Here is an 18,365-nt window from a genome sequence, read left to right as displayed (position 1 = left end):
ATTTTCCTGCCATTTTCTCTGTTATTTCTCAACACATGAAATGTGAAACATGCAATGTAGACATCACATTGCAAGAACAAAGTCCTGGAGACTTAGGCTTCACAATAATAATTTCTTTTTCAAACTGTACAGCAGTTGTTATACTAAGTAGTAAGTTTATATGGAATGCATATTAAATCAGTCATTGAATCATCCTAATAATGTGCCTGTTTGGAGTCAGGCTAAACAGGACTGTAAAGTTTTGTGCATTCATAGAATCGCCACAACCAATATTTCAATCATTGTATGATAAATGAGTGGATATGATTTCAATCACAATTACAAAACTATGACAGACCACTCCTGGGATAGCAGATTAATGCTAAGGGTTTTCTAAAAATAGAATTTTCTCCTTTTGTTCATGTCTATAATACATCTCAAAACTTCAAATGCATTTTACTCAGAATACAATTTTTCAAAATGGCACACAGCATAACTCCAACAATTTTCAGTCTTTACCCTCTAATCTGCTAGTAAATTTCAGCACATGATGTTGATGGAGATGTTAGATACTGACTTGGTGTGCTCGATGAGGGCAATGCCAATTCCACAATTCCTGGCAGCTGGGTCGACAGACCCAGCTACAATCTCCAACCGGTGAAGGTGTACATCAGGGAACAGGGCACGCAATTTCTCAGACACCTGCAAAACACATTACATCTATACCAGACTCCACAGGTAACTAATACACACTGCCTGCCAAGAAGGTGAAGTGCACAAAAGCCGAGGAGGAAATGTAATGGAAGTTCATGGATTGAGAGGGTCCAGCTGTTAATGGTGAGTGACATTTTCTTAACAGTTAGTAGCTAGCTTGAACCCCTCACCATGATTATTCTGATAACCTCCATGTAGAAGAGGCATATGGTCCTGGCTTGTACTGAGGCCAGCTCGTATGGGCTTGTAAAGCTTCACCTAGCTTAGCCTAATGGAGTTACATCAACCTCCACTTCTGCTGTGTACAAGGAATGGAAGTAAACAGAGTGCCTGGACTTCCACTCTCCAGTTTCTGTCTCTGTATCTATTATGTTCTGATCCACCATTAAGTAATGTTTACAGATGAGATTTTCACTCTGCAGCGGAGTGTGTGCTGATATGAAACTTCCTGGCAGATTAAAACTGTGTGCCGGACCGAGACTCGAACTCGGGACCTTTGCCTTTTGCAGGCAAGTGCTCTAGCAACTGAGCTACCCAAGCACGACTCACACCCCATCCTCACAGCATTACTTCTGTCAGTATCTCATCTCCTACCTTCCAAACTTTACAGAAGCTCTCCTGCAAACCCTGCAGAACTAGCACTCCTGAAAGAAAGGATATTGCAGAGACATGGCTTAGCCACAGCCTGGGGGATGTTTGCAGAATGAGATTTTCACTCTGCAGCGGAGTGTGCGCTGATATGAAACTTCCTGGCAGATTAAAACTGTGTGCCGGACTGAGACTCGAACTCGGGACCTTTGCCTTTCGTGGGCAAGTGCTCTAGCAACTGAGCTACCCAAGCACTCAGTGAAAATCTCATTCTGGAAACATCCCCCAGGCTGTGGCTAAGCCATGTCTCTGCAATATCCTTTCTTTCAGGAGTGCTAGTTCTGCAGGGTTCGCAGGAGAGCTTCTGTAAAGTTTGGAAGGTAGGAGATGAGATACTGGCAGAAGTAAAACTGTGAGGACGGGGTGTGAGTCATGCTTGGGTAGCTCAGTTGCTAGAGTACTTGCCCACGAAAGGCAAAGGTCCCGAGTTTGAGTCTCGGTCTGGCACACAGTTTTAATCTGCCAGGAAGTTTCAAGTAATGTTTAATCTCAATGTTTTGGTAGTGTCAAAGAAACAGTTTTGTTTCTGATGTCCGATATTCTGCCACTGTAATAAAGATATGCTAAGTTTGTTTATGTCTCAGTAGAGTACACTAGAATACAGTTAACGCAAGTGTCACCACCTAGTGAAAGCCTAATGAATGGCCAGATAAAATGATTGTGCAAAACATGTGTCAGTTATTTCAGTTTGTGGAGCAAAAGTCCAGACTCATTGTCAAACAGTGACTGCTATGCTTTGGTCTGCCTATGCAACAAGAGCCCATAAACTGCTTTCACAGGCAACCTCAAAATAGTTGTAAAGAGTTACCTGTAGTCTATTTTCTGCTTGCTGTCATTCCAATAACCCTTAGGTGAAAAACCTCTTGAGTAATAAAGTGTCCAGCAGAAACATATGCAGAATTCACCAGTGATATGAGGAGATAAGACTCTCTGATCATCACAGGAGGGCTGTGAGTGGAATATCTTGAGAGGAAAGCAGTGTACTCTGAGCTTAGTGCATGTACAGCCATGCATCAGTTTGCACCACTGTAAGTAGTAAAGAGGATTTTATATGCAAGTGTGCCATTATTAGGCACTTGTTTTGTGCTTTCCTGGGGAAAATACACATATACCATCACAGTTACAAGAAATTATTCCATGTATTCATAGTTCCTTTTGTTTGCACATGCGAAACAATAAAATCCCATACAACTTGTATTATTTCCTCAGCACTATAGTTTCTGCCTACATTATACATTGGCCAGTTTAGTCAGTGATAGTTTTGCTCACCTGGAAGTGGAAAGTCCTATTCTCTGCTTGCCAATGATTGTCGATATGCATGGCACACAAAAACTCATGAAACCAAAATGGATGAGGCACATAATGCCATTTAGTCTTTCACAGTTTCATAAAATTCACACAAAAATTCAAATTTATGAAATGAGGTTCAAATAGACCATAGCCTCACTTGCCAAAGGTTAAAGATTTTGCTGCTTACAGCCACCTGAGGATCACACTTACGGCAATGACTTGCAGCTTCCATTACGAAGTGAACGCATCAAGTGACTCATGCAGACTGATTCAGGCAGATATAATAGTGTTGCTTTTATTCTTTTGGTGCGGATGGCAAAGGGAACATTCAATTTATGATGGTCACAAAATCAGTAGGATCTGAAGAATTTTACCCCAATAGTGGCAGAGTCACAGACCTCCACAATATAGAAACCACAAACAATGACTGATTCAGAGTACAGGAAATATTGATACCAGCAGGATTGCATGATTGAAGAATGAGTTGTAGGAGTAACTCCCATTTCCTCTAAATGTTTAAGGCAGTAAGCTGAACAGTTCAATACAGAAGCCACAGATGTGAAATTTTGTGTATAGAAGAAGTATTAAAAGTATTGATAAGAGGGGCTCATTTCAAGAACATTATTGTTTAAAGGTTTTCAATAAGAAACACAATTACAGTGTTCCATAACCCTAACGGATAAAGTGTTACATTAATATTTGACTAAATGTTAAAAAACTACTAGATTAAAAAAATATTCAAGATTAAGTAGGAGAAATAAAAAGTTATACATTTTTGAAATACGTGCATTGAAAATATTTATTTTTTGTTTCTTGGTATATCTGATGTAGGAGTAAAAAGAAACATAAAAATAAAATTATAAAAATAAACTGAAAGATAAAAAATAAAATAAAAACAAAAATTAAAAATAAATAATAAAAGTAAAAAACAAAAACTGAAATAAAAAAGATGCAATGTTCTTGACTAGTAACCAGAACATCTTGGCTATCGGGTTTGGTGCCAGTCAGTGCTAAAATTCTGAAAATAAAGTCATCAGCAATGGAACCCAAATGCTCCTGGCATAGAGAGTCAACCTCGCTGTGCCATTGGTTTAACATACAGAACTAGCCATGACACACTGGTGTCATGGTGCACTAAAAGAGAACAGGTGTGCATCCCATGAAAAAGAAGTTGGAAGAAGTTGAAATGAAGAAGACAGTAAAGAATCAAAGGAATTGGCAGACTGATTTGAATAACAAGAATGGGAAAAGTGCATGTGGGTGCTTTACTGAGCAGCTAGAGGGGAGAAAAAGAAAATCTGAAGAATGCATAAAACACTAGAGTAATCAGAGGTATTAGATGTTCCCAACATTTTTGATTATGTGGATGATGACGACTACAATAACCAATTTACTGGATCTTGGAACTCCTTATCCAAATGTGGTAACTAATGAATGAGTTATTTTGCAGCTGTGGAGAACTTGGTACAGGCTGTGTGTGCTCTGCTTGGAATTGTGCCACATTTACTGGAAAAGGAACACCCCAAGACTGTGTGTATGATGACTACTTGCACAAGAAATGGATATTCTAAAATGTTTTGAAATATAAAAATGAAAGTACTTAAACATTCCATGTTAGTGTTTAAATACATTTCAGTACTCTGATTTCTTAACATAAATTAGCAGATAAATTAAGTGGAAATTATTTTCACTCATGTATGTGTAATATAAGCTTCCTTCTCAATAGCATAATTCCCCAACCTTGCAGAAAATTACCACTTGGTGTGGGGAACGGTTTATAATCACATATTTGTGACCGAGCAAGGTGGCACAATGGTTAGACACTGGACTCACATCCGGGAGGACGACGGTTCAATCCCACGTCCGGCCATCCTGATTTAGGTTTTCCGTGATTTCTCTAAATCACTCCAGGCAAATGCCAGGATGGTTCCTCTGAAAGGGCACGGCCAACTTCCTTCCCCATCCTTCCCTAATCCGATGAGACCAATGAGCACGCTGTCTGGTCTCCTTCCCCAAACCAACCAACCAACCACATATTTGTGTTATTTACAGTTAACTTGATTTAGTGTACTGAAAGTAGAGAAATTATAGTAATCTTACATGCAGTTGGTTTTAGATTACCTACAAAAAATACGCCAAAATAATAACTTTTGCTTAAGTGTGCACAGTTCCCCCACTTTTCCTTACTACTATTTACATGTTCTTTCTCAGTGAGTCTGCAGACAGAGAGAGAGAGAGAGAGAGAGAGAGAGAGAGAGAGAGAGAGAGAGAGAGAGAGCAAGAGAGGATTGTATTTGTTCCTCACCTATACTGTTATATAAAGATAGCTCATCATTAATGTTGTTCCAAAAAATCTCAAAACATTCTTGACCACTTTACTTCAAATTTTTACACAAAGCTCTCATCTAGAAAAGTTCTTAACCAATTTAATTAGAATTTTCACATGGTACTTTAATAAATGTTTGGATGGACATAGACGTAGACTGGATATATTTTTTAGTATCTGTAATACATATAAATACACAAGTAATATGCAAAGTAAAACATTATCACCATATATCCTGAAAATCTCTTGACTGATGTACTTAAAATTCAGACGGACATAGGCTACATTTTTTTAGACAATAATATACAGGTTTTCTGTTAAAACTTGACTACAATAAAGTAAATATCTATGTTGTGCTGTGAAAATCTGTGGTTTCATTTTCTTTCTCAGTCAGTTTTAACTATGATAGAAAGACATTTAAGCCATTAGATAAATTGATTCTCCCATATATATTATTTCTCCTTTACACAAACATTTTGTACAAAGTTCTGTTTTGTTTTCTTCCTCACAGTCAGTTTTAACAGAAAATGGGAGAGTTGTATTTATGGCCAACTTTGTAATCCAATCATAAGCAGATTAAAATTAGCCACTAACCTCACAGATCTAGCAGCTGGAGAGGTCTCTCACAAACCCCATTTTCCAATGATCCTAACTGATTTACCCGTTCATTTGAAGTGACTTCAACTCCCAATCAAGATTTGTTTGTAATAACAATAAACAAGGCTCAATGTCAGAGAGAGGAGGGAAGAGGAAATGGATGGAGAGGGGGGAGGGGGGAAGGAAATGGAAGGAGGAGATGAATGGGAAGAGGGGGATTGAGAGAGAGAGAGAGAGAGAGAGAGTGAATGACGTGAGAGAGGAGAGAGAGAGAGAGAGAGAGAGAGAGAGAGAGAGAGAGAGAGAGAGAGAGAGAGGGAAAGAGAGAGAGAGAGCAAGAGAGAGAGAGAGAGAGAGAGTGGGGCAGGGTAGGGGGAGATGGACTGGAAGGGGTGGGAGGAGGTGATGAACAGAGATGAGGGGAGGAGGATAAGATGGATAAAGATAGGGGGAAGAAGAGATGGACAGAAAGATAGAGGAAAAGGAGATTAGGACATATATCCAATGCCCATGAAAATTAGCATCTGTGAATCATTGCTTTGTTCACTAGTACATTATATGAGAACATTTATAAATGGTAGGTTCACCTGGAGATCAACAGAGGTGATGAACCGCAGGATCTCACGGAAGGCTGGATCTGGACAGGTCTCAACCTCTCTGGCAGCCTCCCCTTCATGTCCAGGTTGGTGCAAGTGGTTTATGAAGACTCCCATAATCTTGCCACTCATGGTATCGACTGCTTGCAAAGAAACACCTGTCAACATAAGTTGTTTTCTGAGTCTGTAAGTTATGTTCTTCAGAGTCTAAAAAGATGAACCTCAGTTTAAATCCTAGCCAAGCTATCTTGATTTTATTCTCTGCATCTTTATCAGATTAATTCTAAACTAGCCTGTTATAGTCTTTCCAGTGAGGCCTCAATGCTAATGCCCCCCTGTACTTCTCTCCTCACTTAACATACAAAAGGACTACACAAACAGGTGAACGCAATGCCCAATTGTAAAGTGATGCGCAAAAAGGTCATATCCTTTGACCTTTGTGAGAAATCATAAAATACAACAAAGATTGTACCTTACTTTAGTTACTGGGTCACACCAAAAATAGTCCTGCACCATCTCTGCATCTACATGGTTATTCTGCAAGCCACACTAAAGTATTTGGCAGAAGGTTCATAGAATCACTTTCAGATTATTTTTCAGTCACTCCACTCTTGACTAGCAAATGGGAAATATGAACACCTAAATGTTCCCATACAAGATCTGATTTCTTTTATTTTGTAGGTATAAAATACATAATTTTAGCACAGACCTGTTGTGTATCATGGAACATCAGATAATAAAAATAAAAATTTAAAAAAAAATGGAGATTTGTGGTAAAGACTATGGGACCAAACTGCTGAGGTCATCGGTACTTAGGCTTACATAAGACTTAATCTAACTATAACTTATGCTTAGAACAACACACACATCCATGCTCGAGTGAGGACTCGAACCTCTGATGGGGGGAGCCACATGAACTGTTACAAGATGCCTTAGACCCCAGGGCTATGTTGCACAGCTAAAAATTAAAACCAAACTCTGTCCAAACAGGCCTCTGAAGCCAGAATGAGATTTTCAGTCCGCAGCAGTGTGCGCACTGATATGAAACTTCCTGGCAGATTGAAACTGTGTGCTGGACCAAGACACGAGGCAAAGGTCCCGAGTTCGAGTCTCGGTCTGACACACAGTTTTAATCTGCCAGGAAGTTTCAGGCCTCCAAAGGCTTAACGGTACTGACCAACCACCGTATATCCTCAACTGATAGACATCTGTGGATGTGGATATGGAGCGGCATGTCGCCAGCTCACTGCTCTCCCCGCCATTGCCAGTTTGTAGGACCTTAATTGCTACTCCTCACAAGGGGATGCCACAATGTTGGGATCATAGATTTACTTCAAACTTCGTACACATTCAGTAGGCCATCAAAACAACGTAATGTGTAAGTAATAAGGTGCAGTTCTGCAACAGAAGTTTTACATGTCTATTGTGTAACACATGTATTTGAGTGAAGGTGCCAAGCCTAAGGCATTGCGGTCAAGTAGTTGCCAGCACAGTAGCTCAAAGTGTTAGGTCAGATGGTTAGCTGCCTTCTATAATTGAAAAACTGAGTTAATGGATCAACAATGTTCTTGAACAGGTGTCATGATGGATCACCCAACCTGATCAAATGCAATGAACAATTATGAACAAAATGAGATTAAAAAAAGTCATTAGCTTTAGCACACTGCATGAGGGTCATCGATGAGGAGACAGTTCGAATCCTGGTAACACTTACTTGTTAACCTACATTTTTTCTTTACTGGTCACATTATTTAATTTATTTTACATTTGAGAGGTAATACAATGAAAAAACCTCATGGGCATTTTCATGAAGTTGTAGTGAATCCCATATTATTTGACTCCTTACTACTTGTAATTAAATTTTCAAGGATGAGGAACAGACTTGGAAAGCCCAAATCAAACCTTGATAAATAATGATGCAAATGATGTTATTATCAATCATTAATATAGTAAGTCATGATGTGCTAGAGCACAAGAGTAATGAACAACTACTTGTCAGATGTGCTCTTGACATCACATGTTGCGGGATAATATTTGTGATACAGGCATAGAAAACATAAGTTGAAAGTTCATGCAAATACACATGTTCTTTTCATAATATTATCCCTCAAATGTCACATAAATTAAAAAATATGACCAGTGATGAAAAAATAGATTAATAATAAAGTTCAAGTGGGAGTCAAACCGTCGTGTCATACACTCTCATCTTATGAAGCTCAAACACTAATCACCTCACCACCACAGATTCTAACACCCAGCACCTACGCACAGATTAATAAGCACATAATAGACGTGTAAAACTTCTCTTGTGATTTTCTCAGATTTGCCAGAGTAGTGCACCGAACAACTTTCACATTATGTTTTTTTAATGGCCTACTAAAGCTTGAAGTAGGTCTGTGATCCCAACATCCCAACAAGGGGAGGCCCCCTTGTGAGTCAAATTGCCTGCTTGCCAACAGCACTTGGCAGACTGGGGGGGGGGGGGGGTCACCCCTCCAAGTGCTAGCCAAGCCCAACAGCACTTAACTTTGGTGATCTAATGGGAACAGGTGTTATCACTTCAGCAAGGCCAGCCACAGTGGCCGAGTGGCTCTAGGCACTTCAGTCCGGAACCGCGTGATTACTATGGTTGCAGGTTCGAATCCTGCCTCAGGCATGGATGTGTGTGATGTTCTTCGACTAGTTAGGTTTAAGTAGCTAAGTTCTAGGAGACAGATGACCTCAGATGTTAAGTCCCACGGTGCTCAGTGCCATTAGAACCATTTTTGAACTGCAGCAAGGCTGTTGGCTAGAACATGCAAATAACTACACTAAAATTGTCTGTCAAGTTGAGGTACATCATCTGACTAAAAAAGTGGAGCACTCAGATGGGGGAGGGGGAGGTGGAGGAGGAAGGAAGGCAAAGGAATGAAACTTCATGGGTTGGGAGGGTATATGATGTCATTTAAATGATTATAAAATTGAGTCAAATTTACTAAGAACTTGGCAGTATGAAACAACTTGTCAGTATCCTGTCACACCCCCTCTAGCCTTGATGCATGCACTGATCTGGTTGGGAAGGGTGCCATAAAGCTGTTGTGTCCGGAGAGAAGTTGGCTCACAATTGATGTAACTGGTCCTCGATATCCTCAATACTGGATCTGGGATGGAGTTAATGTCCAAGCTGGTCTCACACGTGTTCTATCAGGGACAGACCTAGCAATCTAGCTGGCCACAAGAGTATCTCAACATCATGTAGGCAGTTCAGAGAGAAACGTGCCATGCATGGATGAGCATCATGCTAGCAAAAAATGGCACCACAATAGTGTTGCATGTGATGTAACACATGAGAATGCAGGATGTCTGTGACATACAGTTGTGGCATCAGAATCCCCTCATTCACTACCAGCCATTTCATGAAGTCATAGCTGGTGACTCCACACACAGTAACACCAGTGCCACTATAAAACATTGCCAGAATGGGACCTCTCCACATGCCACTATCACACTCGCTGAGAATGGTTGCATGGGGTTGTACCCTGTTCCAGTTGTGAATGGAGTGCACTTTGGAGAAAAGAGAACCACTTGTATGAATATCAGGAGCTCAGATGGAAACCCAGTTCTAAGCAAAGAAGGGAAAGCAGAAAAGTGGAAGGAGTATATAGAGGGTCTACACAAGGGCGACGTACTTGAGGACAATATTCTGGAAATGGAAGAGAATGTAGATGAAGATGAAATGGGAGATACGATACTGCGTGAAGAGTTTGATAGAGCACTGAAAGACCTGAGTTGAAACAAGGCCCCGGGAGTAGACAACATTCCGGTAGAACTACTGACGGCCTTGGGAGAGCCAGTCCTGACAAAACTCTTCCATCTGGTGAGCAAGATGTATGAGACAGGCGAAATACCCTCAGACTTCAAGAAGAATATATTAATTCCAATCACAAAGAAAGCGGGTGTTGACAGATGTGAAAATTACCGAACAATCAGTTTAATAAGCCACAGCTGCAAAATACTAACGCAAATTCTTTACAGACGAATGGAAAAAGTAGTAGAAGCCAACCTTGGGGAAGATCAGTTTGGATTCCGTAGAAATATTGGAACACATGAGGCAATACTGACCTTACGACTTATCTTAGAAAAAAGATTAAGGAAAGGCAAACCTATGTTTCTAGTATTTGTAAACTTAGAGAAAGCTTTTGACAATGTTGACTGGAGTACTCTCTTTCAAATTATAAAGGTGGCACGGGTAAAATACAGGGAGCGAAAGGCTATTTACAATTTGTACAGAAACCAGATGGCAGTTATAAGAGTCGAGGGACATGAAAGGGAAGCAGCGGTTGGGAAGGGAGTGAGATAGGGTTGTAGCCTCTCCCTGATGTTATTCAATCTGTATATTGAGCAAGCAGTAAAGGAAACAAAAGGAAAATTCGGAGTAGGTATTAAAATCCAGGGAGAAGAAATAAAAACTTTGAGGTTCGCCGATGACATTGTAATTCTGTCAGACACAGCAAAGGACTTGGAAGAGCAGTTGAATGGAATGCACAGTGTCTTGAAAGGAGGATATAAGATGAACATCAACAAAAGCAAAATGAGGATAATCAAATGTAGTCAGATTAAGTCGGGTGATGCTGAGGGAATTAGATTAGGAAATGAGACACTTAAAGTAGTAAAGGAGTTTTGCTATTTGGGGAGTAAAATAACTGGTGATGGTCGAAGTAGAGAGGATATAAAATGTAGACTGGCAATGGCAAGGAAAGCGTTTCTGAAGAAGAGAAATTTGTTAACATCGAGTATAGATTTAAGTGTCAGGAAGTCATTTCTGAAAGTATTTGTATGAAGTGTATCCATGTATGGAAGTGAAACATGGACGATAAATAGTTTGGACAAGAAGAGAATAGAAGCTTTTGAAATGTGGTGCTACAGAAGAATGCTGAAGATTAGATGGGTAGATCACATAACTAATGAGGAGGTATTGAATAGAATTGTGGAGAAGAGATGTTTGTGGCACAACTTGATAAGAAGAAGGGATCGGTTGGTGGGACATGTTCTGAGGCATCAAGGGTTCACAAATTTAGCATTGGAGGGCAGTGTGGAGGGTGAAAATCATAGAGGGAGACCAAGAGATGAATACATGAAGCAGATTCAGAAGGATGTAGATTGCAGTAGGTACTGGGAGATGAAGAAGCTTGCACAGGATAGAGTAGCATGGAGAGCTGCATCAAACCAGTCTCAGGACTGAAGACCACAACAACAACAACAACAATGGAGTGTGGGAAGAATGATCATTCGTAAGCCTCTGTATTGGCTCTAATTTCTCGAATTATCTGTTCATGGTCATTACAGGAGATGTATGTGGGAGGAAGTAGTATGTTGTCTGACTCATCCTGGAAACTACTCTCAAAATTTCTGTAGTAATGTTAATGCGTCAGGATTGGCCAGGAGGGGAAAACTGTAGGCACCCGCGAAGAATTACACATTTTTTATATGCAGGAATGTCTAATGCCATAAACAGGCAGGCCTAGAGAAGCCATGGGAACTGAATGGGCTACCGACAAAGAGAGCAGGAGAGGTGGGAGTCTGATCAGTTTGGAGCCCGCGGGCAGAAGAGGGCAAACAGCGTGTCCGCTCCCAGCAGCTGGCCGTGTTTCCACCCCCACTTGACCACCTCCAAGCCTCCCTAATGGTCGGCCAGATCATAAGACGGACAGTTCGATAGCATTACCTCATCAGCAACACGTGAATTTAGCTGGCGATGGTTCAACACGTGAGTTTCAGAGTGGTTCTATCCGTTTCTGGGCAACATGACTGAGATGCTGCAACTAGCTGCCAGGCAGAAGGCACTGACGAACATCAAGTGAAAAATAAAAATCTAATTGTTATACTAATAAATTCATTCAATAACGGCCCCCATTGTACACCCTTCACCCCTCCGCAGGATTGAAGCATGGGAGGGTGAGAGGGGGTGGTAAACTTACAGTTACTAGAGGGGCTCCTGTGAAGGACAGCCTTACATAATTTTAACAATACATTTTGATTATTTGTGTTTTTGTGTTAGATTTGTATTAAAAAATGACAATAATTGGGTGATGTTTGCTTGCTTGACAAAATTTGGAAGATGGTGGATGGTGTGGTGGTGGTGAGGGACACTGCGAGTGGCAGCACTGGTTGCACCAATCAGCTGTTAGAGTGGTGGTAGTGGCGGAGGTCACTGACCGTGACAGGCAGCCATAAGTGGGGGGTTCCTGAAGGGGCGATGAATAGATCACGGGTGGGGGGGGGGGGGGGGGCCTTCATACACATACATAGTTACTTACATCTAAAGGAGGGCCATGCCTTTTCTTTTGGGGGTATTTTACTTTTTTACTATTCCTTTCTACTCATTACTATCTTCTACTGAACTACTATCATATGGGGGCAGCAAGGAACACTCTTGCTTGCATTTCACAACTTAACATGGTATTCTCCATGAAATTGATGTTTAGGGACAGCAGGAAGAGATGACCGAAGTCACGCCAAAAGTCCTTCTCTAAACACTGCTCATAGTGATAAACCAATAAAGATAATTTCCTCAGTGGGGTGGTGATATTACATGGAGAGCTATTAAATAGTGAACCACTACCGTTAAGTAGAAGGGCTGGGTTGCTCGAAAGTATTCTTAGAGCTATACTCTATATAATACTCTGCGTACATTGTCACTCAAAACTTATACAATAAATGACTGATAAATCGTAGGAGAATTAGAATCAATTATGGCAAACAAGGAGAAGAATAGGGAGAGAAGTGGTAGCGTCGGGGGGCGTGACTAGCCTATCGCAAGGCGACCTCTGTGCCAGCCCACGTGTTTGTGCCATGTGGTATCTGCTTATAGCAAGCGTTCACTGGGAACATAGGCCACAATTTAGACAACTAAAAAGACTGTCTCAACTGGAAACTCACTGTATGATAAAATGAATCATGGTTAATGGTTCTGCTCTGACCTCTGGGGTGGCAGAATAAAACAGACCATTTAACATCACTTAAAATAACACACACAGGACCTTTTGACTGCTCACCAATAACCTCAATAAAACAACCTCATACATCACTTCATGTCAACAAAACCTCACTGCCCTCTGGGGGTTAACAGCCGGAAGTCATTTCGTAGCTTCGTGCGATATCTCTATAAAATGGCTGGAAAAGTGTGTCTGATATGCAGGGTTATATTAGTTCTTGTGGTGCTGCTGGAAGGCATATCCAAGCATCACTTCCCTGACAGCAGAAAGGAAAAACACAGAATAGAAATGTTGATGGGGCAGTAGGGTAAGAGAAATGGGGAGGGCAAAAAAATATCTGCAGCGAATGATACAGCAGTAAGGCATACTGTCCACATGGACTTCCACAGCAGAATCGGTTGCCTACCGCCAGCCTAGCAGGAGAGTAAGGAACTGAGTCAAAGAAATTTGGCCTCTACTAAACCAAGTTTACCGTGGGTCAGAACAGGTCTGGTCTTAGTTAACCAGCAGTGAATTGAGTATGTAGCACCTTGGGGAGGGGAGGGGGTGCGATGTCCTTAAAGCAAGAGAGATGGGCACAGGTAATTACGAGGGCTATCCACAAAGTACATTACGTTTTGGAATGAAAAATAAATAAAGAATTGGAAATTTTTTTTATTATATACAGATGAAATCCACACTTAAATACTACTTTTCTACATAGTTGCCATTTAAATTAAGGCACTTATCGTAGCGATGGACGAGCTTGGGAGTTCCTTCGTCGTAAAATTCGGCCGCCTGCGCCTTCAGCCACGTGGTTACCTCTTCTTGAAGCTGTGCGTCGTCATCAAAACGCTGCATAGCCAACCACTTCTTCATTGTTGGGAATAAGTGGAAGTTGCTCAGTGCCAGGTCGGGACTGTACGGCGGATGAGGAAATAACTCCCACTTAAAAGATTCGAGAACTTCACGAGTGGCATTTGCCATGTGGGCCCGGGCGTTGTCGTGAATCAGCGAGATCTCTGAGCCCAACTTTCCCCTGCGCTTGTTTTGTATTGCTCTTCTGAGGTTGTGCAAAGTTTGGCAATACCTTTGAGAGTTTATTGTAGTGCCTCTTTCCAGGAAATCCACAAAAATCCCACCTTTTCTGTCCCAAAAGAAGACCACGTGGTTGAAGGCGCAGGCGGCCGAATTTTACGACAAAGGAATTTCCAAGCTCGTCCATCGCTACGATAAGTGCCTTAATTTAAATGGCAACTACGTAGAAAAGTAGTATTTAATTGTGGCTTTCATCTGTATATAATAAAAAAAATTTCCAATACTTTATTTATTTTTAATTCCAAAACGTAATGTGCTTTGTGGATAGCCCTCGTACTAATATTATACGAAGAGGGGTGGTGGAATTTCAAGAAACCTCTTGGGTGGCTTGTGAGCCATCTAGTAAAATCAGTCACAAACTTCGTACTAGCGGGTTTTAAGGTGGGGCATCTCATTGCCCGGGACTAAGAAAGTCACATAGCCACGACAGTAGGACGTGTTAGTGTGGGAGGACAGTGGCAAATATCTGGAGTTACTAGTGTGTGAATGTATGTTCGTGTTGTTGGTTGAGAAACAGCTCTGCTTAACTCCCATGCCAGGGAAAAGTAGAGGGAAACAGTGCTGTAAGGTTCTTAACCCCCACACCAGGGAAAAGTAGGGAGGGGAAGGTGGGGGGGAGGGGGCAGGGGGGGGGTTTGCTGCAGTAGTATCATCACTGATCAAATCCCTGACTATATATGGTACAGACATGTTTCCATACAAGGGATTGCAATGGGTAGATAGTCTAAGGGCATGATACTGATTAGACCTCTGATTACAATAAATGCATAGCCTAAAGACAGACAGGGTGCAGAACGAATGCTGCTAGAGGAGCACAGAAGGCTGAATGTGGCGACAACAGAGAAATTCCGACTGTAGTAGCCATATTAGAATATATTGGAATATAAAAGGCTTCCTTCCCCCTCCCTCCAGGGGGAGGCATTTGACTGGGCCTTAGAAATAAATTTTTTAAACCAATCCCATAAAATATTCCTTGACTGTCTGCCACCATGTACAGTAAACCTCTTCATGATGCACAACACCTGTCTTGTAACGTCTGCCAGTGGAGTTTGTTGAGCACTTTGGCAGCTCTCTCATGCTGACTAAATGAACCAATGATGAAACATGTCACTCTTCTTTGGATCTTCTCTACCTGTTCTATCAGTCCTACCTGGTAAGGGTCCGCTATTGATGAACAGTACTCAAGACTCAGTTGAACAAATGCCTTATAAACCACTTCCTTCGTTTATGAGTTACATTTCCTTAAGACTCTTCCTATGAATTTAATTCTGACATCTACTTTTCCTACTATTTGTTTTCTGTCTGACTCCATTTAAGGTCCTTCTCAACGGTTATTCCTAGATATTTTGTGGTAGATACTGTTTCCAGCAGTTTCTCATCAATAGTGTGATGGTACAGTTGTAGTTTTCTTTTCGTATGTACGCCCAATATGTTGCATTTATTTACATTTACATTCAAATGCCTGAGCCTGCACCATTCATCAATCTTCTGCAGATCATTGTACAAATCGATACTGTCTTACGGCATTGTTACTTTGTTATGGACAACCTCATCATCAGCAAACCGTCTTAAAGGGCATTCAATGCTTTCTACTAGATAATTTATATAGGACTACACTGTAATACCTTTTCATTTGTCACTTTTGTTCCATTAAGAATGGCATGTTTAGTTCAGTCTGGAAGGAAGTCTTCAATGCTGTCTCAAATCTCGTCTGATAGTAAGATTTTATTTTTTTACCAAATGGCAGTGTGGTATGGTGTCAAATGGCTTCCTGAAGTCAAGGACCCAGGCAACAGCCTGAGCAGCATTGTCTACAGAGCCATGGATCTCAAGGAGGAACAGAGTGAACCGAGTTTCACAGGATCTCTCTTTATGGAATCCATGTTGATTTTTATAGAGGAGATTTTTGTTCTCCAAAAAACATCATTAACTCTTGAGCGTAAAATATGTTCCATAATTCTACAACAGATATAGGTCTACAATTGTATGCATCTGTCCTGAGGCCAATCTTGAATAGGGAATGATGTGTGCTTTGTTCCAGTCGCTAGGTACGGTACCCTTAGTTGCTCCAGGGATCGACAATTGCTACATCTTCAAACTGTTCAGTTGCAGCTTGTGACACTGTAAACGGCCATGTGCCAGCTGAGACCACTTCGACTGTGGGATCTTCTAAATGCAATACCTCCCAAAACACATCTCTGTTCGGAGCAGAATGGACAATAAAGTTACATATTAGAAAGTCGGCATAGGACTGTTTACTATCATTATGTTTATATTGGGCTTCCAAAACTGGATTTCCTAAACTGATTTCAGAATACTGTTTCTGGTTGTTCATGTAAACACTCTTAATCTGATTCTGGAGATCTGTTTCACCTGCCAGTTTTCCACACTGACAATCCATGTAAGCCCACAATCATTTTTGAAATGTGCTCACATTCCAGGTTATGTCTTGTTCACAAAGTATTCGGCTAAAATGGATGCAGTGACTTACTGGGGAGAAGCAGAAATATTAGACTCAGCACGAAGCTGTCTACCAGTGACAATAAAGTGAAGAGCAGCAGTGATGGTGCTGACTAAATAAAAAATTGGAAAAGATGTTTCCCAGATGCTGGATTTAACTGGGCTAGTAAATCCTCTTTAGAGTTCAAACCTTAACATATAAGCACGACAGTGAAAAATGGTTTCCGGAATTCAGTTTTCATCTTTTGGAAGATGTGTTGCATGCAAATGTAGTAATGATCACAAGTAAAATTTCAATTTTGACTTAAAACATGGAGGTTGAGTAATCATACCTGACAGGGCTGACCCATTTTCGGTTCAGTACAGGCAGCGACAATGTGGGTTTGTTTATGACAGTAAGCACTGGATAACTCACACATTGAAAAAATGACAATGTCACATGGATCTGTTAATGGAGCTACTTTCTGAAGCAAATGAAGCTTTTTGGTTTCGATTAGCAAAAAAGGACATTTGCACAGTTGGCCCATTACTTGAAGCACTGTGTAATGCTGTTGCAAATACTACACAAACAATTCCCACTCTTCCTTCGGCACTCAGCAGGGTTGAAAAGCTGAGGATGTGGGATGATCCGGAAGGACTGTGGCAATTGTAACCAACTAACGAAGCAATTCTAACTGCTGTTCAAGCTGCTGCTGCTGCTGCTGCTGTCATAACAATGAACCAATGCCGGATCCACGCTGTTGGTGCACATGTGAAAAACGAAATTACCTTGTTGGCAAAAACTGTAGAATCTGCTGTTTTCTTGCAAATAACAAAGTAAACAGTAAATGCAATTGCAGCAACTAAACGCCAGAGTTTATGCACACACATGGACAGAGACAGTGGGAAAAATGAAATAGGCCAAGTTTGGTATCAAGCATCATAACAAAACACGTAAAAGCTTTAGATGGCAAATAGAACCTTAACGATCTGTGATCATGTGAGATGGAGCAGGCCACATTGTTGGCATATGGAAGCCCCACTTGGGTGATCGTGGTGCAGGCAAAAAGAGAGGCAGGCATCCTAGTTTTGCTATCTTGCCAGGGCAACCGAATGTGAACTCTGCAGTTGTGATGGTGGCGTCACAATCGAGAACAGGACAGTATGGCTTGTGTAGACTCTCCAGTCTGCCAACACACCTCAAAGGTTCACTAGCTGTAGAGATCTCATTCATTAAGCCCAACAGTTCAGAGTTGAATATGTCATTTTGTTCCTTCAGTGCCACAGGATACTTACAAGTGTGATGTTTACTTATGTGCAGCAGTTTTTCTTCTCGTTTGTTCAGGGCAGAAAGATCGTCACTGACTACGACAAGTGTATTGCCATTTTCCGTGGAGGCCAGAGTCTGAAAATGAGTGACATATGCTGTGTATGTACTTGCATATTTTACACTCAACAAAGTAGGAAAAGATAGAGTGCTGGTTATCATAAATATGATTTGTTAAGCTGCAGGCAGGCATAATTAAAAGACACTTACACTTAAGGTTTCATCCACAACCTGTGCCAGAAAAGGAAAGAGAAACACACACCACTCATTCACATAAGCAGGCACACCTCATGTACACATGACCGCCAAGCTCCCTGAGTTGGCGGTCATATGTACATGACGTGTGCTTGCTTGTGTTAAGGACTGGTGTGTGTTTCTCTTTCCTTTTCTGACCAAGG

At 41.1% G+C, this 18,365-nt stretch overlaps 1 protein-coding gene across 1 annotated transcript in view; it reads right to left on the bottom strand.

The window, feature by feature from the left end:
• Positions 1-519: 519 nt before the first annotated feature.
• The window catches only part of LOC124775457 (arylalkylamine N-acetyltransferase 1-like), a 75,288-nt gene continuing 57,442 nt past the window's right edge, over positions 520-18,365 (bottom strand). The window contains exons 3-4 of the mRNA XM_047250290.1: positions 6,142-6,308; positions 520-681 (exon numbers count right to left, since the gene is read on the bottom strand). Coding sequence (XP_047106246.1) covers positions 520-681; positions 6,142-6,308 — 329 coding nt within the window. The remainder of the gene's footprint in view (positions 682-6,141; positions 6,309-18,365) is intronic.

This window comes from Schistocerca piceifrons, chromosome 2, assembly GCF_021461385.2.
Source record: "Schistocerca piceifrons isolate TAMUIC-IGC-003096 chromosome 2, iqSchPice1.1, whole genome shotgun sequence".
NCBI lineage: Eukaryota > Metazoa > Arthropoda > Insecta > Orthoptera > Acrididae > Schistocerca > Schistocerca piceifrons.
Note: the sequence above shows the minus strand (reverse complement) of the source record. Positions and strands in the feature narration are given on the sequence as shown.